At 37.3% G+C, this 23180-nt stretch overlaps 1 protein-coding gene across 3 annotated transcripts in view; it reads left to right on the plus strand.

Moving 5' to 3' along the window:
• The window catches only part of ksr2 (kinase suppressor of ras 2), a 115148-nt gene that overhangs the window by 84363 nt on the left and 7605 nt on the right, over positions 1-23180 (plus strand). For 2 of the 3 annotated variants that reach the window (XM_040050630.1, XM_040050632.1), the window contains 8 exons: positions 342-411; positions 4624-4672; positions 5650-6011; positions 9489-9585; positions 9680-9813; positions 14947-15081; positions 16662-16791; positions 19097-22423. In XM_040050630.1, coding sequence (XP_039906564.1) covers positions 342-411; positions 4624-4672; positions 5650-6011; positions 9489-9585; positions 9680-9813; positions 14947-15081; positions 16662-16791; positions 19097-19243 — 1124 coding nt within the window. In that variant the 3' untranslated portion in view covers positions 19244-22423. Of the gene's footprint in view, positions 1-341; positions 412-4623; positions 4673-5649; positions 6012-9488; positions 9586-9679; positions 9814-14946; positions 15082-16661; positions 16792-19096; positions 22424-23180 lie in introns of those variants that run through there. The other variant, XM_040050631.1, reaches the window with a different exon arrangement.

The raw sequence follows: 23180 nt of genomic DNA on the forward strand, positions 1-23180 counted from the left end.
CAATTCAGTTTTATTTATATAGCGCCAAATCACAACAACAGTTGGAATAATAGTATTCCTTCTTCCATTATGATAGTTAGCAATGATAGCTGAAAACAGAAGGCTTACAATGATGATAGCATTGCTACTACTGCATTTTACTGGGAAAGAAAAACTCTTGCCTTGTGTAATAGTATCACAGTTTTGACACAGCTGGTATTTCGGTCACCACTGTGGCTCTGGTGTTCCCTAGCTTTTCTATTACATGATAAGCAGCACCACCAATGTTAAAAATGACTTTTAATGAATGCAGTTTTGTTTCAATTCGTTAATTTGATGTGTTGTAACTCGAATGCTTCCAGATGTTGCTCCCGAGGCTCCTCCCAGCCGAGCTCCGCAGGTCATTCTGCATCCCGTTCTTTCTGAACCAGGGTAAGTAAAATCAATGACAGAAATAGTTCAGTAGAACCACATGAATGCATTTAAAGAAAGAAAGTACTACCGATCATCTTTTCTCTCTGTCAGTCAGCCTTTTCCTCATCTGCATGCTTTCTCTCCTTCTCCTCCTCCCCTCTTCCCCCTTTCTCTCTGGGGTAGTTGGTCAGAGGCCAAGTTGAACTTATTGGAGCACAGATATTTGGGTGGCAATTTCAATGCGAGGGACGACATGATGATTACTCAGAGACTAATGTTAGCATGGCCTTTAGTTCACGCTACACTTGGGATGCCAAGTGGATTTTCACTAGCTCTTTGAGGAAGCCAGTGGTCATAGGAAGACAACCGGAAGAGAAGGATTAGTGATGAGATGCCTCTCGACCCAGATGTTAATTAAATCAGATCTCAATATATCGCATGAAACGGGGCAAGAATCTATAGGAAGATGATCAGTTGTAATGAAATACAGGTCATGCTGAAAGACTGGAGTAGATTCATCAAGAACAAATAATTTTATTTTAAAAAAATCAACATGGTAGTAAGACTGGGAAAAAATCGAAAGTATGACTTTTACACTGAGGTACGGGGCTGTACATGTACAAGCTGTCTTTGATGTCGTCATGTCCTCATTTATATAGCAGCTGCCATATTTGAGGTTAAAAAACAGGCAGGCAAAGTCTGGAAATAATAGGAATCATACAAAAATAATGGCATGCATACATAACAATAGACTCCATGTGTGGGATAGTTTAGCATTTAGCATTACATTCATTACCATAATCATTATAATGTGACGCGAAATATTGTTTTCTGTATCTTGAAACCACATTCAGGCGTTGAGCTGTAAAGCTTCACTGTCAGTTTTTCACAAGGTGCTCCAAATGCATGCATATGAGTTTTGTTTTGTTGTTATACTGGTCTCTGTGTACACTCCGGGGCTGATTGTGAATGAGTTGCAGCTGGCAAATTTTGTCATCTCACTGAGGACAAAATATTCATTTTTATTGAGACTAATAGACTGAATTTATTCACAGCCAAAAGGGTATACAGGAAAGGAAAATGTGTACAACCCACAATGAAAAGCCAACTATTTTGTTATTAGGCTTTTAACAATTAACAACACCCATGTGACTGTGACAGCTAAGAACTAAAAGACTTGATATTAGTTTGTCAACAAGAAAAATGGTGTTTTAACATTTATTGAAATCAGAGCAGCAGGAGACTGTATATAAAACACTAATTAAATGACAAAGAAAAGCCCCTTGTACTCTCTCTTGGGGAAATAGATAAGAGTCATTACCTGTTCTCCCAATATTAACCATTCAAGGTTTGAGACATTGTATTTTATTTTTGCTTTTCATAGAAATGTGTTCATAACTTGGGAACAAATTCTACCAGAGCCAGCTTGTAGGAAGTTATGAAAAGGCATGAACTACAGTAAATTAAGAAAACAAAATGTACAACTACTACTGAGAAATGCTAGCTGACTCATAAGGCTGCACACTCTGACCTGAATGCCCCCCAAAACAATTCTCCATTAGTTTCAGTCAATAAATGCATCATAATTTACCTTGGATTCTTAACATATAATATATCTGTATTTATTCTTGATTTGGGCATTCACATACAGCTAAATATTTAGGAATCATGAATCTCTTGAGAAAAGAGCAAGAGAAAACTCATTTAAAAACCCATATCTTTGGCACCTTTTCTCCATTTTCCCCTTTCTCACTCCCGTTCATCGTTCCCTGCCTTTTTGACAAATGGGAATGCACAAGCGTGGTTATAAAACCCACATTCTTCTGATTTAATTAATGCTATCGCCCCTCCTGTCCCTTCTTTGTATGCTCTTACAGTGGCAGCTGGCAGATTTCTTTGCCCTTAATAGCTTCATCTCAGGGTTAATGAGGGCCTGTTTTAGACCCGAACGCCCTGCAGGATTCCCTCATTAGAGCAGAGATCGAACCGGTGGTAGCAGCCCTTGGCGCCACAGGAATCACATTATTTTATATGCTGCCTCACCTATGGTCTTTTCAGTCAAGGGTTGCTCTGCGAACAAGTGTTAATATACCATAGAATGTGGGGAGTTATACACTGATGTTACACAGACGATTATGTGGACAGTGGGGGTTGAGTGGAATAAGGGAAACGGGTTCATTTATGTCATGTGAGTGGCTGTAGGTGACAATGTACGCGCCTGGGTCAGAAATTAATAAGGGCACAGGGTGCAAATGCACTTAAAAACTTGTAAAATGAATGTGAAAATAAAAATTAGGGTCAGAAAAAGGCTGCCACTAATGAGAAGACCTCTCTCTTACATTTCCCCCTGTTCACATTGTAGTTATTTATCTATTAAATGGTCTCAGTATCATTGTGTTTTTGCCACCTGAGACATTGCAGATGATTCACAGCATAAAAGCCTGTGGTTCAGTAATTCTTTTTATTGTAATGTGTGCAAAAATAAAAATAATAGCTTTTTTTGATGAAAAAAGACACATTGCCAAGAAAAATTATGCTAAAGAATGAAAAAAAAAATACAAAAATAAAATGTAACTCCTGAAAAACACACTGACAAAAGGAAACACGATTAATAATAAAGTAAACACTGGAGATAGACTAGCTGCGAGAGGTAAAAAAAAAAAAAAAAAAAATCTGTATCTAGTATTTAGAAATATCAGAAAAGAAATATTGGTTTTTAATGTTTAAAATAAGACAAATCTAATAACAAAATATCTATTCACAAAGACCAGCTCATCTCATAGTCATTGAAATGGCCTCTATAAAAGACCTTATGTGTTATAATGGGATTCTGAATCTACAGCATGTCTCTTCTTTGGTGTCTAGGTAAAAGCACAATAGAAAGGTTACCGGCTCAGAAAATAAGGTGGCATGCAGCTTTTAAATTGCAGGTCTCAGAGCTGCCTGCAGATATTTATTGCATTGTTTAAAAGTGCACAAAAAGTATCACTAAAACCAAATATTTCAGACCTTCAGAGCTTCATTGGTGCTTAATGATTCTGGGTTCAGACCTTTTTAAAAATATTCATGTGCCATTCTCATGCTAAGTACCGAGATCGGTTTAACACTGGCCAAAATCACTGGTTCTGATATGCACATTTGCCTCTACAAAATCTCTCAGGAACACGAGACTGATCTATTGCTGTTATTCTGTAGGAAGTCGAATCGACTGACAGCAAAGTAACACATTTTGTAAAAGAAAAAAAAAATGTTGTGAAAGTGGTACAAAGAAGTACAAACAAAACAAAACAGCAGTGAACCCTGGACAAGCATTTTAATCGATGGAGAGGGCTCCAGCACCCAAAAGGCATCACAAATGACATTCAGTCATTTCTACTTTAATAGCAACTTTAAAAACAAAAAGCAAAAAACAAAGCAAAGAAAATTCCTACTTTTTAGTCAGAGACAACCAGGTGTTGTAAAACAGAGCGCAATTCAGTCTTTGTGACAGACACACAGGGGAAAGGGTGTCAAGAGAAGTTATCTATTGCCAATTAGAATATATCAGGTGCAGGTGCAATCAGTTCAACTGGGTATAGAGACAAAAAACTGCAACAGCAGTTCTTGTTGTAGTTTTTGTAGTGATCTTTGATTCTTTTTTGTGTTTACTTTTCTGCTTCCTCGATAGTTGGAAACTATTGTGAGAACCTAAACATTTGTCATGACTTAATATGACACAGGCGTTAGTATATTGCCATCCACAGATGGTATTCAGACATATTCATTATCTGCTTGTGAAATGATTTAGAGGTTATAGTGGTGACACATCATATGGAATGACACACATCAGTGCACACACAATAGTCGTCCAGATAAAAATCAGCCTGACTGATCATACGTGTGAGTACCACATCTCTGTGTAGAGGCTACATTACTGATATCTACCGCAAAACCATCTCTGCTCCCAGCACGCATGAAAACTATTTAATATAATAACTATTTGAAACATACAAATATTACAGCAGTACTAACTCAGTTCAGTTCAGTTTTCTTTATATAGCACTGAATCTCAAAGCGTTTTACATGGAAATACTTTGGTTTCAGATGCACATACATATAGATGGCTTTAGAACATGCTTATACTAATACTAATACTACACAATCAACGTATACACTCAATAAAGAATTTAAAACCTGCAAAGATATTTTTCCTTATGAATATATTTCTTCTCTTCCTCCTTTTTATTTTAGCAATGAGGGCAACCCTTTGCTTCAAATCGAAGTTGAACCTACATCAGACGTGAGTATGACCTTTGTTGTGCTTTCAGCGTGTGCGGATCTAGTTTTGTTCAGTCCTTGCATTGCTGATAGTACTGACAATTATGCCAGTAATATCAGTGTGTAATTGCTGGTGAATGCGAATGAAGACTAAATACCACTCTCACCAACACTTGTCACAGTCATTTGCGTTGTTCTCTCATTTAGCATAATTTGTCTCAGCTCTGTGAGGAGCCTTTAGGTAAGTTATGCGTCAAAAGCAACAAGAAGGAAAAGACATCTTCGCTGCTCGTCATTGCTATTTCTATAACAATGATATAATTTGAGAAAATGTGATGCAGATTGCGTTGAATGATATTCCAGCAGGCGCCTTGGAGTAGGTCATTTTCTCTCTTGCGGTGCATTATATTTAAAATCAAATCAGAGTAAATCAACCACTTTTCCCTGTGGTTGTTTTCCCTTTTTTTATCAGTCTATTTTTTATTGGTAACAGTCTAAACAGTCAGTATTTCAAGTGCAAACAGCCACAGAAAAATCATTATATAGAGAGGCAACACAGACATACAGTATGTGTTTGTTTTTTTTCATATACAATCCTGTTTATAAGTAAAATAGTACTCAATACATTTACTTATAAGCTAAAATATATCACATCATATGCTATACTCATTGTAAAATATATATTGTTACAAGGAAAGATGATTTATTTATGTATGTATGTATGTATAAAATGAAAAATTGACATTACCATCTGATAAAAAACTGTTCATCCTGGGAATACAGAGCTTTTGCTACATCTAAAGCTTGGTGGGTTGGAGAAGCTTTTTGCCGATAATTATGCTTCTCTTAAATGGCATTTGTATAAAAAAAATAATAAAACATCCATCTGCTATCTTGCTGGAATGATTTAACACTATCTTTTTGTGTATAATGGCATTTTGATTCCATACATGTGTAGGAAATTCAAGCTACCCACAGTTCAATTTTGCTTTATCACAGAATGAGGAAGGCAATGATGAGGACTCTGGTGATGAGTTTGAGGAGATGAACTTGTCGCTCCTGTCGGCTCGAAACTTCCCACGTAAGGCCAGTCAGACCAGTATCTTCCTGCAGGAATGGGACATCCCCTTTGAGCAACTAGAGATTGGGGAGATGATTGGTAAGGGTCGCTTTGGAAAGGTTTTCCATGGACGATGGCATGGCGAGGTCGCCATTCGCTTAATTGACATTGAGCGTGATAACGAAGACCAGCTGAAGGCCTTCAAACGTGAGGTGATGGCCTACCGAAACACTCGCCATGAAAATGTGGTGCTCTTTATGGGGGCCTGCATGAGCCCACCACATCTGGCCATCATTACCAGGTAAGGATAAAGATCTAAGTTTGAATTAAGGTGTTCTTGATAAAGCTCTACACCTCTGACAGACATTGATAACACTTAAGTACTGTTTGCTATATTGTGTGATTGTCCTCTCTACCGGCTCACAAGCTGAGCTTCACTACAAAAAGCAGCTAATGAACACTTGAATGTAGGTACTGTACCTGTTAAGGACTAGGAGAGAAACATGAACAAATGCACTGAGGATTTTATATTTTGTTTTGTTACGTGGCAGCAAAGAAAAAGGGATACAAGCAAACAGTTTACCAGCAACAGATTACTTAATTTAGAAACTAAATAAAAAATGACTTGAATTTCAGAATTAACGAGAAAGTAATCTGAGTACCTTAAAGAATTAACTTGTAAACACGTCATGTCTTACAGTTTAATGTCAAGAAATAATATTGAATAATAAGGAAACTACAATATTTGCATGGCCTAAAAGGTCAGTTAAAGTGCCACTTTAAAATAATACAAGTTGAGTTTGAAGAACTTTTTAAAACGACCTCTATTGTTCTTTATAATTGCAGTCATAATGGTGTCCATCAATAGCCCTATATTAGAATATGTTATAGTACACAATGGTTCATTTGAGCTTTCATGTTTGAGCAGGCTGCAAAAATAATATACAGATGGCAATGAAAAGAATGCTGACCATAAAACAAATGAAAGTACAGTGCAATTATAAAAAGCAATATAATGAGACTCCATAAATGGATCATCGCAGATAAAATGCAGAAATGTTCATATGGGTTATCTGTAGGAAAAAAATTATACAACTCTAACCAGGGTAACTGTCTGTCTGTCCGTCCGTCCATCCATCCATCCATTCATCATTTTCACAGCTCTAAAATGTGTAGTTTGGTCTGCTTCTGAACTTGAGAGAATGACCATTTTATGGCTTTGACAGTCAGTCCTGGTCACCTAGCATTCATTCTAGATCAGCCACAGACCTTCCCTCCTTTAGAAATATGAGTTTAGAGTGTCTGACAATGGGATGTGGAGAGGTTATGATTAGAGCAGGCTGCTGCTGTTGCTGAATAGATGAACCAACCACTCACCATAGCAATAGTGCATTTGTCTTCACTACAGTGCAACAGCAGATAATATGAGGTTAGAGTGGACGTGAAGATTTCTCTCTCTTTAATTATTTCATGTATTAGTGTTTACATTTAGGCAGATTTAAGTACTGTAAGTATTTTGCCACTTATAACAATTAAGAGAAAGGTTGTTTTCTTGTTAAAGAACATCACGAGAAGTACTCTCATTTAATTAATTAGCAGAGCTAATGACGTTCAGAAGGAAATTATTGCCCGTCCTATTGTCATCTACATAGGCTGTGAACAACAAGGAAGTCTTGCAATTTTTATACATTGTCTCTGCATATATTTGTTTTGAAGGGACTGTCCATCTCTTACTAAATGTACAACTTTAAATATGCTTTAGCACAAATGCACTAATCCCTTCCATCATATTTACTGTTTTAAATGACCAGTTGTATGATTTCTGAGATATTGCATCTGATGCCAGTTGAAATTGCTGTATGCACAGGGGAGCTAACAGGTGAGCTGGCTGCTTCTCAGAAATCCTCGCTGGTGATTGCTGAAAATAATAGCGAATGTCAGTGCAACAGGTGGCTTTGTTATCCACTAATACTCTGCTTCTCACACCACAAGGATAAAAAAAGTTACTACAAAATAGTCTTCATATTAATCATGTAGACCAAAGTGCAAAACGAAGCACACTGGTTTATTAAAGATTTCAGGCTGCATTAATAGGAACATAAATATTGATTGAAATGTTTTCCTTTAACTTTTTCCTTTATGTTGGTTGATTTTGTTGGGCATAGAGGATACAGTGATATTACTGCTGGATTTTATTCATGTAAATTGCATAATTCATTTTGAAGCACAAAGGTGATTTTCAGAATGTTAAGGTGGACTCATTAGTTTTCCATCATCTTGTCTTCCATTAAATACACCCTTTCTTCTTAGACTAGATTATCCATATCATATTTGCCGTAGGTATAAAAGTAACTGTCATAAAACATAATGTCTGCATAAAAATTTCAACTGGCTTTAGATTTAACCAGCCAGCATTTGTTAGTTAGATTTCTGTGTTTAATAAAAGATGTGTAAAGAGAGGTTTTAAATATAAAAAATGAGGCTGTCATGAGATTGTTTCAGGAATGAATATGTATGAGCTGTTAGCTTCGGGTCCTTTGTTGGTCACCTGCATGGCACAGTCGGGGTTGAGGGCTTCAAGTGTGAGGCAGGGGGTGTTTGTTGAGCTGCCTATTAAAATGCCATTTTGATGGCACCCCTCCAGAAATATCACACTGTCTAGCTGAAATACAGTCTAGCTCCATTCTGGCTTACAGTGAACTTCCCTTTTAGTTCATAGGATGGCATTTTATCCTCTAACAGTGTCTCAAACTCCAGTAATGCATTCACACTTGTGAACTTCTAGACAAGTATTTTTTCTTTTTATGTAACACTGAACATTTAAAAGATGAGGATTAGATGAAGTGGAGAGAGGTGAAAATTGAGCACTCTAACAGTTAACCATTTTGTGGACTGTTTCAGTATTGGTCTCATTTCTTATGTATTTGTTTTTATTAGGGATGACAAAGAGACTCATTCAAGCCTGCAGTTAAGTTTACATCACATTGTTCAGACATGTCAGGCGCTTGTTGATACTTTGATGATTAATTACAGCAGCACAGCATAGTGTGTGTTCACAGTCTAGGCACCCAGCTCACCACTCATCAATATGTAAGTAAAATTGGGGGTTTATAATTAACTATTCCCCTGAGTTTACAGGTGGATACTGGGGCAGTGGAGGGGTTTAAATAGTAGGCTGCAATGCTGAGTAGTGGACATTGACATGTAAGAGGGACACATTGGAGATTTTTTGTAGCTTAACTAGACCACCAAAATGGGAGGCCATGTTTGGTATATGAAATGAGGACAGAAAGGCACGATATGTGTGTAAAACAGTGCAGCTCGAGTTCCCTGCTTCTTCTGCTTCTTTGCTCCATTTCATTTAAAATATGATTTCAAAACAATTTTGAATTCTCTGTTAGAAGCAATATATAAGTATCAGTCCATTTACCATATTCACTTATCTTGTATGAATTTTTTTCTTTTATTCTTAGGAGAGCAGTACAGGAGTCCTTTATTTTAACTTCTTTGTATACGAGGTTTTAGCCCTCCACTTATCAGTTGCTTTCTACAAGCTTCATGAATCACTTCTCTTTGCAACTTTGATGTACAAAGCATGATTGAGACATATTGGAATGACAGGAAACCAGTGACAAACTAAGCTGAAAATACTCATTTAAAAGTTTCGAAAGGAATTTTTTAAGATTGACTTGTAACATCTAAATAATGTAGTGATTTTATCAAATTTGTATTACCTATTGGCATTGATGTAAACCCTGAATTTTACTGTCTTTTCCAGCTTTTGTAAAGGCAGGACACTTTATTCTGTAGTGCGAGATGCCAAAGTTGTCCTGGATGTTAACAAGACACGACAGATTGCGCAAGAGATGGTCAAGGTAAAATAACTCTGCACTGATTTTTCCAAAACACTTCAGCAGAATGCCACGTATTACAAGGTGTCCCACCCTCCCTCCCTCTCTCTGTCCTCAGGGGATGGGCTACCTCCACGCAAAGGGGATCTTACACAAAGACATGAAGTCCAAGAATGTGTTTTATGACAATGGCAAAGTCGTCATCACTGACTTTGGGCTCTTCACCATATCTGGAGTTCTGCAGGCTGGCAGGTAATTATGTTCAATACACTTATGGGACAGGAACGCTTTCGTTAGCATTTGCAATACATGAATTAGTCTTGGAGAGAAACTGAAAGTTCTGACACGTGTAGTGCAGAGACAACAAAACCTTTGGTCCATGCAGTGGATACGCTGCACATTTGTGTGATGAAAATGTCATCTTGTTATGTATTTAAACCCTACTTTTTTATTATTACTGCATACATTTTTTAACACTGTTCAATTATAATGAATGGTGATGCTTCCTTTTCTGTTTTTGAAAACCTCTGTTCCAACATGTCTAATTTACATAACGGTTGTCATTAAGATTACATTCATGCGCAAATAATTGAAAACTGTTTTTTTTTCTGTAAGTAATTACAGTTCCCATAAAAGCTTCACACTTGTCCCCTCAAAAACTCAAACAGTGTTAAACAGAAATGTCCAAGATATAAAGAAAACATGAGTAACCAGGTCAAGGAGGAGCAAATAAATTCAATAATGGCTGGATAAATTTGCCCTTACAAACAGTACAGCAGAACTATTTGTTCTGTGAATCATCAGCAATGGTTAAAATGCTCAAAATTATTTCCCATGCCAATGAAAAAATATATATGTATGACACCCAACATCTAGACTAACATCGAAACAACTAGTAGCTCAGTGTTTCAACATCTGTAAGAAACAATTGCATTGTAACTAGAGATTGACAAGGTACAACACATACTACTACACATACTATACTACAGCAATGGTGAGCCAGGACATCAGATCCAGGGGGAGATATCATCATTACCACCCTCCAAAATTAGGTACAGAGCCCCAAGAAGAACTGGTGGGTTGGAGGTGTTAATGGAGCTGACCTAAAAGAGAAGATCATGGCTAAGCTGGAAACCTGGAGTCTGACTACATGACTACATGAAGTACCCTCTGAAAATCTACTAAGAGATGTGAATGCAGCATTATAGACAATCCCTACTGCGACCATCACTAAAACCAACTAGTTGATATATCCCAACAGTGATCCTTGCTTTGCTATAAGCTCAAGGTAGTAAAGGGAAGTTAGCAAAATTATTAAAACTATAGTAAAAGTGTGATGAAGAAAGGGTTACCTGAGAAGTGCAACAACCTGCTCATACCCTAGGCCTTAGAAACGCCCAACCAAAGACTGACCTCTGCACATCTTCAGTTATACCAGAGGGATAGAAGCCGGAAGAATAAACTAGCTGTTCTCCATTGAACCATCCAAGGTGTACTCTCAGTGGTAGAGGACAATAGGAGAGCAACCCCACCAAGGCTGAACACAGAGCAATACTGGAAGAGCATATGGGAGAATATTGCAACACGTTACAACAATGCTCAGTGGCTTGCAAATCTAAGAGAAGGTCACAGCAACTTCCTTGAACAGGACCCAGTAACCATGAGAGTGGCAGATATAAAAGAAACAACTTCAAGCGTGAAGCTTGATAGTACCAGGACCTGATATGATTCACACCTACTGACTAAAGAAACTAACTGTGGTCCATGAACATCTGGCCGCTGCTAATGGATGAGACCCACCTGGAATGGCTAACTGAAAACCAGTCCTGATAGTCAAGGATCCCCAGAAGGGCCTAGTTCCATCCAACTACTAGCCGATAATCTGCATTAGTGCCTTGTCAGGCATCATAGTGGCTGAGATGAACAAGCACATGGCTCAGTTCATCAGTTTGGGCTGGAAAGGAATCAGCATAGCACCAACTACTGGTAGCAGATCAGTCATTTGAGACTGTAAAACCAGACTGACCAACCTGTGGACTGCCTGGATTGACTACAAGAATGCCTATGACTCAGTGTCTCACACATGGATCCTGGAATGCTTAGAACTGATCAACAGGACCCTAAGAGCCTTCAACAGGAATTCAGTGGGGGATGTGGAAAACACTGGAGGTAAACCTTAAGCTAGTTGCATAAGTGTGTTTATATTTTGTCACCATTGTTGTTCTGCATAGATTTAAATAACCTCAGATAAATCATTAACTAGGATACTGACTACAGCATAGCGCAAATGTCAGCCTTCTCCTCTATATCGATGACATCAAGCTCTATACCACCGATGCACACGACTAGGATCTACAGAATTCGGGCTGCCATTTCACTAGCTGGGCCCATGTCCTCATTTTAGGTTTGATAACGTTTTAGTAGGTAAAGTTGAATGGCTTGGGCATGAATTGAGCTGCGGTTTGGGAAAGGCCTTGAAGGGGACTGGCGGCGGCTCCAGGGCCTGGCAGATCCCCATGTACTAAATAGAAGTGAAGAAGTTAAAGGATTGAAAAGGGGAGGGAGGGTGAGGCACGTAAACGAGAATGAACAGCTTGTAGAACTGAGGGAACCTATATAGATGAGAACTGGAAGGAGCATGTTTGGAGGCGTGTTCCTGCTCCTGAAATTGCAATACTTTATCTACAGTTGAACTGGAGAAGTGTAGTTGGATGGTAACAAAAAGAGGAAATGCAATCAGAATGGAGGCGATTGCACTACCAGAAGGGAACATTGCAGACACTGAAGACAGCTACAAGTACCTGGGAATCCCACAAGCAAATGGGAGTCATGAAGAGCCTGCTAGGAAAGCCGCAATTACCAAATATCTCCCATGAGTAAGGCAAGTCCTAAGGAGTTAGCTGAATGGGAAGAACAAGATTTGGGCAATCAGCAGTGCCAGTGATCAGATACCCTGCTAGCCAAAGCAGCAGATAGAAGCCACTGACATCAAGACAAGAAAACTCCAAGGAAGCTGTCACCCCTCAACTCTGAGACTAAGGCTAAGCAGAAAGAAGAAGGCCAAGGACTAGAGAAAGTCTTAGGGCCACTATCCATGATGAAACAACATATATCTATGAGTTAATCAGGAAAATGGCCACACCTGATTATGTGCCTAGTGAATACCTCACCCAGCAGAAAATTGAGAAAAATAATTATTGCAGTGCAGGAACAAGCTCTAAGCACTAGATCAATAAAGGCTGGGGTCTACCACACCAGGCAAGACCACCAGGCTGGAATATTATACAAAAACATCTGTGACAAGTCCCTAAATCAAAATGGGATATGCCCCCTAGGGTAGTTAAGAATGTCTGAGCTAAAATCTTGTGGGACTTTCAGATACAGACGGACAAACAGGTGATACTAACGAACTGGACATGGTAGATAGATATTGCTATACCAAATGATTACTATACCAGGAAGAAGGAACATAAAATCAACAAGAAGCTTGAGAAATACCACAGAGAGGAGCTAGAGGAAATGAGGAGGGTAAAATCAACAGTAGTATTCATGGTACTCAGAACACCCAAAGCAGTGGCCTCCAAATTGGGCAAGTGGCTCACACAGGTATCAGGAATGACATCTGAGATCTCTGTCCAGAAGAGCACAGTCCTAGGAACAGCAATGCTGCAAAGGACCCTCATGTTCCCAGGCCTCTGAAAGAGAACCCAAGTTTCAAGGGTAGTTAGTGAAAAAAAACCAGTTTTAAATTTATGAAAAATTATTCTGTTCTAACACAACTTATGTGTAGAGCACATTTGATCACAGCAGAGTTTATGCAGAAGTTTATGCAAAACTTCCCAGTCCACCTCGTACACCTGAGTGTACGAAAGCATTTTATTCATATTGATTTTTGCATGTTCATCTCTCTCAAATCTGCAATTCATCATGACACTAGAGCCAAGTGTTAATGAGTTTTGTATAGCATAAACACTGGAAGCTTACTGCGAGATATTATCATTAAAACAGACATGGTGTTCAAAACTTCGACGACGTACTGCACTTGTAGTAATTGCACTAGTTGAAAGGGATAAGTTATTTTTAATCTGTGGTTACATTTAGTGTTTTTAAAAGCAGACCAAATGCCAATATATTAACAGCAACAACATCAACATTTTCTGTTTGAAAAAATAAGCTTATTTGGCATCTCATTTGAAGCAAAATGATGTCATTATGACATCTGCATTATAAATATGAAGCTATGATCTGTAGCTGCTTAGTTTGGCATAAACTGGAGAAAGCTGGTCATTCCCAAAGTTAACAAACACCCCCAAATACCTCTAATCTTGTTTTATACGAAGGTAATTAGAGCTTTTTTGTGATGAAAGATCTTCATGGTGTTGTGGAAGTTTTCCATTTAAATAAAGCCTGCAGACGAGTGGTGAGCGGTAGCTAACATTTTTTAATCCAAACACACAAAGAACAGAAAACCAAGCTTGTGGAGAGCCTACATGACCGCGGGGCAGGGTCAGCAGAGTCTCACTGAACCTAGCATGGCTCTCAGTTAAATACTGGTGAAAAGAAGTAAGATTATTTCCCTGTCACTTGTTTTGAAGCAGTGATTTTATTAAATTGTCACCCTCACAGCTGGCTGATCTGTTTGGACAATTATGATAAATACTAGCCAGAGCACTTTATGTAGTCTTGACCACTGTGACTATGAATAATGATCAAATTTCACCCACTAGCATTCTAACAACATCTGCTGAGATTTGGATATATTGCCATTATCAGCGTAACATAAGTGTACCATCTTAGCATGGGTAACGCACACACTAATCATAACAAGTTTCACGAATTCAAGTGACGCCAATAAGGTAAGAGCTGTGAGTATTTTGGTTGTGTTGTTAAAACATAAGAACTGTACATTGAGAGTAAGACAATGATAAGTCTTTGTTTATCTCCTTTTCTTGTTTTTATATTGTAGCGTTGCAATTCAGTGGATTTTAAATCCACAATCTGATGCGCTTCAAAACTTTAACACAGATTGTGATCAAGACTTAATTTCCTGCAGTGTGACTTGCAAAAACTTTGAAAACTGTCATTTACACATCACCAATTTATTTCAAAGATAAAACCACTGTAACAGTTAAACAGAAAAATAAAAGATGATGTTTATAAAATAGAATGGCAATTACATCAACTTACCAGTAATGCAACAGCAACAATAACGCTCATAGCTATATGAAACACTAATTGAAAAGCATTACAGATTCATCTTATTGGTGGTTTTTGTATCTACAGTGTACTATAATGAAAATGAATCAGTGTAATAGCTTGGCAGCATGATACAGTAGATCAATAAGCCCTGACAAGTCTCCATCTGCACATTTTCTCTCTCTACAGCCGCAGAGAAGATAAACTGAGGATCCCCAACGGCTGGTTGTGCCACCTAGCCCCTGAAATCATCCAGCAGCTCTCTCCAGAAACAGAAGAGGACAAGCTTCCTTTCTCCAAGCAGTCAGATGTCTTTGCTTTTGGGTGAGAGTCCTCTTACCAGATGCCCCCTAGTTTGTTTGTCCAGACGGCATCCGAGCCTGGAGGATTATAGCAGACTGTTGACAAAGAGGGTTTACAAACTCCAAATATGTGTGTGAACTTAATAAATACTCTGCACCACATGAGGCAACTCTCATTAACACTTTTAAGATCTCATTATAGATAGAGATTTTTTACTGCTGTACAAAGACTAGTGTACAAAGACATGTATAATATAGTAATCTGATATAATAAATGAAAATTTTTTATGCTATTTCCAGTCTTTATACATCCATTTCATAAGCATTTACTGAAAATGGGATTAACAGTGTTAAAACCTAATTATGTAAAATTATGATTTTGGCATAGACTCCACTTGGCATTGCTCACCTGATTAATAAACACTTAATCTATGTGATTTGACTGAAATACTGAGTGATTGGATCTATATTTATGATAAAGATGGGCTAGGGTAATGCACAAATAAGCAATAGCAGCTGAAAGACAGCAGAACACTGGGAAAACTAATTGGAGTATAAAATGCACACTGATTAGCGACTGGTGCACCCGTGTGTGTTAAAATCTTATTTGAGCAAATAATGCGAACCAAGAGGGGGTTGCCTTTGCACATGTGCAAAAGTGATTGAATAATTGCAGGTTGAATAATTGCAATAGTGATGGTGAGAAACTAAAGGAGTCGTCTAAGCAGGAGGACTGAATAGAAGAGAAACTAAACAAGTTTTGTGACTGAAGGTGTGCTCAGACGCATGATGCATTTTTCCATGCGCTCCTTTTGGTCGAAAACATCTCACTGATTTTTTCCATTATTACATACAGATTTCCTGTCTGAGTGTCACTCTGGTTTCTCAAGCCAAGGTGTCCTCCAGCTCCTCCTCTGAAGCCCGATTTTAAATTCATCCTAACTTGATTAAAAAAGCCCCCCTGGCTCCTATTCTTTCTCCAGTGACATTACTGCTTCATTTGAGGGGGTGGACCCTGCTCTGTTGACTCCTAACACAATTGCTTTCTCAGATGGTTCCCCATATGGAGGTCTCATCACTATATTATTCTAAAGGGAAGAAGAGTGCAACACTGGTGCACCATGTCCAGCTGCTCTGTTAGCATTTGTGTTACCTAGAGGTGACCCTCATGGCTTTTTTGCATATTCATCACCAATCAGCCATCATCTTTTTCCCCTTACTCCTGGCAAAGAGCTATTTTTATTCTACTCAAACTCGACACGTAGGAGCAGAATGAAAACACCTTATTTGCACAGGGAAGGTAGTGAATGCTAATTTTCCATGAGTAGTAATTAAAAATGTACTGTTTTTTAGCTTAATTGTTTTTCAAAAATTTAAACTGACAAAAAGTCCTCCACAAAATCATGCTTTTGCACGTATCACGATCCAATTATGCATCATCTACAGCTGCTTATTCAACTGTAAAAATAAAGTTTGTCAGTTTATAGTTTTGCTTGCTCTTGCCTGGATAAGAATCCTCCATAGGTGTTTTTTGAAGACGCTGTTATTCTTATGACCAGATAGTTTAAAACACTGATCCACTTTGCTTCTTTGTCTTCTCAGCACCATCTGGTACGAGTTACACGCACGTGAATGGCCTTACAAGAGTCAACCAGCAGAGGTGATCATATGGCAGATCGGCAGTGGGATGAAACCCAATCTTGCACAAACTGGCATGGGGAAGGAGATATTAGTAAGAGCTTCTTTTTTTTCTTTTTAACTTTTCACTATTTATGAATCACCTTTTCCTTCAAAATTAGCTACTTTATAATTTTCGTGTTTAAGCACTCATTGAAAGATTACCTTGCCTGATAAAGACAGGAAGGTCATTTTCACACATGCGGTACATCATCTGTCAGAGCTTTATGTAAAAGTGTAGATGTCTTTACTCCTCTGGCTCCCAGTTGCAAAGTTTGTGCAATGCGTGATTGATCCCATGAGAGCAAGTAGCTGTCTAGTGTAATTGTCTCCCCATGAAGCACCCCTGCCTTAGCCAAACTGACTATTTTCAGAGAATGCATTTGGTGTGAAAATTCTCCTGCTGTGTGCTATTGTAAACCAAAATGTTTAAATTAGTAAAAAGATTAAGTAGTGTGAAAATTTTCAAAACATTCTTTGAATTTAATTATTACGTTTTTGTCACTTTTTCTGTTGTTGTTAAGTAAATGAACTTGTGATTTTGCAGATTAAGTAAACTCCAAGTATAACTTCATTTTACTGTACCATTTCTGCTATCTGTCTGCTAGTCCGCACTTGTCTCTTAATAATAGATTTTCCTGAGTAGATGTTCTGTTGTAACGGAGCAAAGTATATTTACAGTTCATTTGCATAATTGTGTTTTTTAGTTCTTCCTGTTAGAATAGTGATGCTGTGGTAGCATGAATGAAGTGAGCTGTTGGGTTAATTACGGTCCCCATGTTAGCACAGTCACTAATGTACAGAGTGATACCCTGCTCAGTGCTAAAATGAAGACCTGTGAAGTGAACCTTAAACTGCTGTGCTGATGTTTGTCAAGCATGAGTCATCACTTACCATTAAAGTTTCATGCCAGTCAAAGGACTAATACATCTTTTTAAATATTTTATTAGGAAGTTAATTAGTTAACATTACTTTTGTCTACCTAAAGCAGTGAAATTGTAATATTACATTGTTTTAGTGTAAAAAACTAAATAGATAAAAAAGAAAAAGAAAGAAAATAAAGACACACACACATATGTGTGTATGTGTATATATTTGTATGTGTATATATTTATATGTGTACACACACACACACACATATATATATTTTTTTTTTATTGACTTGAGTATATTAATGTTGACTTCCATGACATTCTGACTCCCAGCTTAGCATGTATGGACACTTTGTTAGAAAGCTGCTAGCCAATTTCCATGATTAGGGATATCCATTTAGTATTCCAATGTGAGGGAAATCTAAACTTGTCATAACATTGCCTCAGGAGGCAGGTGAGGTGGCAGATACTTTAATCACATGGGCTTTAAATCAGAGTTTGAGTCCCAACTGGGATGACTTATTCTTTTTTTCCCCTCTTTTTTGCATTTTATTTTACTTTTGCTTTTTCTGATGCTATTTTGTTAGGTTTTAGTCAATAAATTAAGACTCGGGTCTTTCCCAGCATATATAAAGCATATGTTAAAAGGCACATTTCTCCCATCTGCAAAATGTGGGAGAAATGTTATATGTTGGGCTCGACAAGAGCTTATGACTTTGTAAATACTTAAATTAAACGGTAATTAAATACTACATGTAGCATAAACACTTGACTTTCAAGTTCATCAACTTGAAAAATTAAAGGCAATCATTTGCTTTAACTTGTCTGAGTTCAGTCATCTTATTTGGGTTTACAGTAATGTGAGAAAGGCGACCAGAGACAGTGTCCTGATTCTCCTCACATTGTAATGAGTTTATGTGTAGAAACTGCTCAAGCAATCGCAGGTTGGATTCACCTGAAGTAGATTTTCACATGACTCCAACAAAAGGTATTTGAAGAATGCTTTTAATTGAAATTGAAAAATCTCTGTAAAGATGACAGTGTGCTAATATTTTAAGGGTGTCAAGTCAGATTTCACAGTCTGCTTGGAAACACTGTCCGTCTTTGTTTGAAGATTTTATTTGGCTTTGTCTTTGCATTCGTCTTGATAGTCCCTTATGTGGTTGTAAAGTTTGTCAAATGCCATTTGAACTAAAATATTTCTTTACAGATTGCACACTTAGGTTGTGTAGCCCAGCTTAAGGAACAAATTTCAATCTTCTTGGTTTAGCTCATATGCCAGCCAGCCTTGTTTGCATGTATGAAATGTAAGTCAAAACCATTGCTGGGTCTGCTTGTGTTACAGTTCACTATCAGATAATCAGGCCAAATTACACCAACTAGCTTCATGAAGTTTTTAGACAACCTGGACACACCTGTTTCTTTCATCACATAAGCATCTGAATAAGATCAAATAATTAGTTTTTTTTCTGCGTCTTTGCTTTCCAGGATATTCTGCTCCTCTGCTGGGCGTACAAGCCAGAGGAGCGACCCAGCTTCTCCAAGCTGGTAGATTTACTGGAAAAGTTGCCAAAAAGGAACCGCCGCCTTTCCCACCCAGGGCACTTCTGGAAGTCAGCTGAGTATGTCAAATAAGTTAGGGACATAAAACGGCAAACAATCAGCAAGTATAAAAAAGCAGCCGCCATAACTCCACATAAATAACCCACCTCCTTAAAGAATGCACTGAATCCAAAAGCCAGCCCAGTGATGAAAACTGCCCGTGCTGTGTGTATTTTCATGGAATGTTGGCATGTGTGTGTACAGATACGTTGACTGTCCAGTTTCTCAAAGCAGTCGGGACTCATATTTTCTTTGGTTTGATTCACACCATACTGGATATATTTCCTTTATCTTTTTGTCTTTTACTATTGACTTGTTCCCGTCATTATATTTATTTCTTGGCTGTATCTTGCTTGTAATTTCAAACAGATCACGTCATCCTGGACTTAAAAAAAAGTTTTGAACAAATGTTGTTTTTTGTGTTTTTTTTCCATGTTTTATTCTCATTTGGTTCGAATGAGTGTAAACGTTGTACATCACATATTGTATATATTCATAACATTATGTTGCCATTCCTTATGTCTGTCAAATGTGTAGACCATTTTGTCAGCGTTACCTCATTGTCTCATGTGTGGATGTCCAGGTTTCATCTTTGTCTCAAATGTTTTGTCTAACTGAAAATGCCCTTTTATTTACACCGTACCATTTGAATGTGAAGAAGCCAGCATCCCTGTTTGTGTGGGGATGTGTTGGCCCAGTTCTTTGATGGGAGACTGTTCTCTGATCAGCCTGTGCTTTGAATATTGCCTGTGAACATAAGCTAGATGTTTGAACAATAACAGCCTTTGGGAAAAAAAAGAAAAAGAAAAAAAAAAGCCACCGGTCAGACCAGGAATCCCCTACTTGACGATGTTCTGTGAAATTGCTGACACTTGAAATGTAGTTTTCGTCAGCTGAACTAATTACCTTTCGGTAGTGCTATCACTGAGCCCCCCCCCCCCCCCCCCCCCCCCAAAAAAAACCATTCCCCAGTTCCCATAAATCATTGTATATTATTTTTCTTTAAATAGATAATGGCAGATAACAGTATAATATAGATCCAAAGCTTGTTACAGTGTAGTCGGTACAGTAATTTTAAGTTATTTTAAAGTTGTAGACCCTAATCACAAAGTTTTACAAGTTACACATTAGTTTTCTCAATATGTGTATCCAATGGAAAAGATTTAAAGAGCTTAAAATCCCTATCTCTGCACTGAAGTGACTGTTGGACATGGATTGAGAAAAATGTGGCTTCTGAATAGCAAAATAAAATTTAAAAAAGGTTACAAAGTTTCTTAAAAGCAGTGTTGCAGTCACTTTGAAACTGAACGCTTCAAATAAATTCTTCCTAATCTTAAATATTTATTGAAATCCCTCCCTCTGCACTGTTCTTGGATGGCAGGTTTTAAGATCTGCTCTTCCAAGCTGCATAAATAATCTTGTAATCAGCTGTGTGTTCAAAATGAATTTTACAGGCAGCTTGACTGCATTCATATCTGAGAAGAGATGCATACAAATGATACATTCTTGTAAGATGTAGGTAATTAAAGCAGGACTTTGCAACTGTTGTTAAGGAGTTACGAGATAATGCTAAAGCTACTTCTTCCAGTATTGCATAAATTGGTAAATCTGCTTTTTGCTAATGTCAGCCACCGTAAGTTATGGTTGCACCACTCTTTGCATTGCTAAAAAAAATTATCATTTGTAAGATTTTAGTTAATTCTCAGCTGGTATACAGAGTCAGTGTGATTTTTTTTAGCTACCTGCTCCTTATGAATATAACAGAAATATGGCATTCCTTGTGAATGCAAGCAGATAAAATGTAATGTTCCTCTCTGATGGTGACTTAAAAATCTTTGTTTGCCCTTAGATGTTGTTTTAAATATACCTGCCATCAGATGCTATAAAAGTTCTAAAGGATAAGAAAAACTGGAGCAGTAGAAAATGAATATATGTCTTTATTTGCTGTGATAATTGGCAAGATTTGATAGTGTTAACTTCTTTGCCAGGTTTATTGTTTAATTAGACACAACAGCTTTTCCATCTGTGTCTACAATGATGGCTTTGAATGGGTTATTTTTGACAACAACACTGGTATAAAGCTGACTGTGGAGCACATTTAAAAATAATCTGAAACTTGCAATCATGTAACTTAAATCTGGCTGAATTTTCCCTTTAACATATCAGGAAAAAAATAAATAAAACATATCAGGATGCTGAAGACCACCCCTGGCCATTTTTCTACTTCATACTGTATATCAAAATATATTTTAAATGTATGTTATAGAGAACTAGCTAAGTCATATCACCATGAAATTGGAAGCTGTGGCATAATTTGAGCTGTACACTGCTTGATTCTGTCTAGCCACGTTGAATAGATGGAGACAATCCAGTCATGTTAAATAGCCATTTTCACCTCATTATATACACATCTGCCAGTGTTGGAAAATGCATACAAACAATCTGCTGCTGTTTTTGGGAGTCTGTCTGTCTATTTTGGAATTGCTCAGATTCAAATATTGTAAGTGGATCATTTATATTTGTACTGTTTACAACTTTAAAGTGCATGAGATGGACTATCAAAGATTGATTCTTGTTAAGAAAAAAAAATCCTTCAATACTATATATAAAAAGTATGTGAGCATTTTTCTGATGACCTGTTGTCCATTGAGCAGTTTGATCTCAAATTTTACATCAGGCTTTGCAAAACTTTTCAACAGCTTTGTTCGAGAGAATGATTGTTGCAGCATATTTATAGATTATATAAATGATTATACTAGAATTAAAATTTAAAAAGTTACAACCTGTGCACATGCTAAAGTTGACAACAAACCGACTGGACAACAATCAAAGATATAACATTAGTGCCAAGTGTACATAACAGATTGTAGACAATGTTTTATCGTCACTTGCCGTGATAATAATATTCCTTGTGAACTTTTTGAACTTTTTCTTTTGAATGTATAAATTGTGTTGTGTTTTTTGTTGCCTTTGTTATCTGTTCATTTTAATTTATTTCCTTCATTTTCCTTCTAATTGCATAAGCATTGATGCTGTGTTGTTTCTTTTCCTTGATTCCGTCCCTGTAATGTAGATGATAGCTCCAAAAAGCTTGTATTTAATGATGCCTTATGGTCCATGGCTTAGTGATGAGTAGATTTTGATCACAAGCTCTTTTATTTGCACTCATCCTTTAAAAAGTGTATGACAATAAAAAGATGTTTTCATTTTGGACGTTTTCTCTTTCTTTTATGACATCTTTTATCTTAGTCGACCCTTATCCATATTTTATGTTGGTTCAATTTTTTAACACATCTTCACAAACAAATGCACTTCCTAAAATTCAGTCATATATAGTAAAAGTAAAATGTAGATTTCAATGATCTGCTCTCAAATTCTAATAAACTGTCACAATAAAATTGAAATATCTATTTTATATAATTTGCAGGCTTATAAGATGGCTGTTAGTCACATAGAACAGTAGCTTTAGTCAATGTGCTGTTTCTATGGTGGAAAAATAATACAGAGATGAAGATAAAATACCAATGAACCATCGCAACTCTTAACATCCTGTTTTTTATTGTAAGATGCTGTGCAGTCAGATAGTGCCAAAGCACGCAGCCACTCTGCAGGTGCTCACAAGCTAAATGAATTCTCTAGTTGTTGAATATTCCCAGCTGTCCATCCTTTGGAAAAAAAATTAACTGAAGCAATCAGCAGCACACAATTGGAGTGAAAAGCAATTTAAAGTGATATTCTTTCAAGAAAATCTTGTAAGAATAGGCTAAAACCAACTTCACATCCACAACAAGATCTATTAAATGAGCCATTATTTTAAGAGGTTAAAGACATCAGTTGAAATCTACAGGTTTATTTCTACTTTTTCTACCAGTGAACTGTTTCCATGACACCCATAAACTAAGTTTAGCTGGGTCTGTCATGTGGAAATGCCTCAGCCTGCATGCAGTAAGATAACACAATCCATTGCCCT

This window comes from Simochromis diagramma, unplaced genomic scaffold (assembly GCF_900408965.1).
Source record: "Simochromis diagramma unplaced genomic scaffold, fSimDia1.1 OVJJ01000131.1, whole genome shotgun sequence".
NCBI lineage: Eukaryota > Metazoa > Chordata > Actinopteri > Cichliformes > Cichlidae > Simochromis > Simochromis diagramma.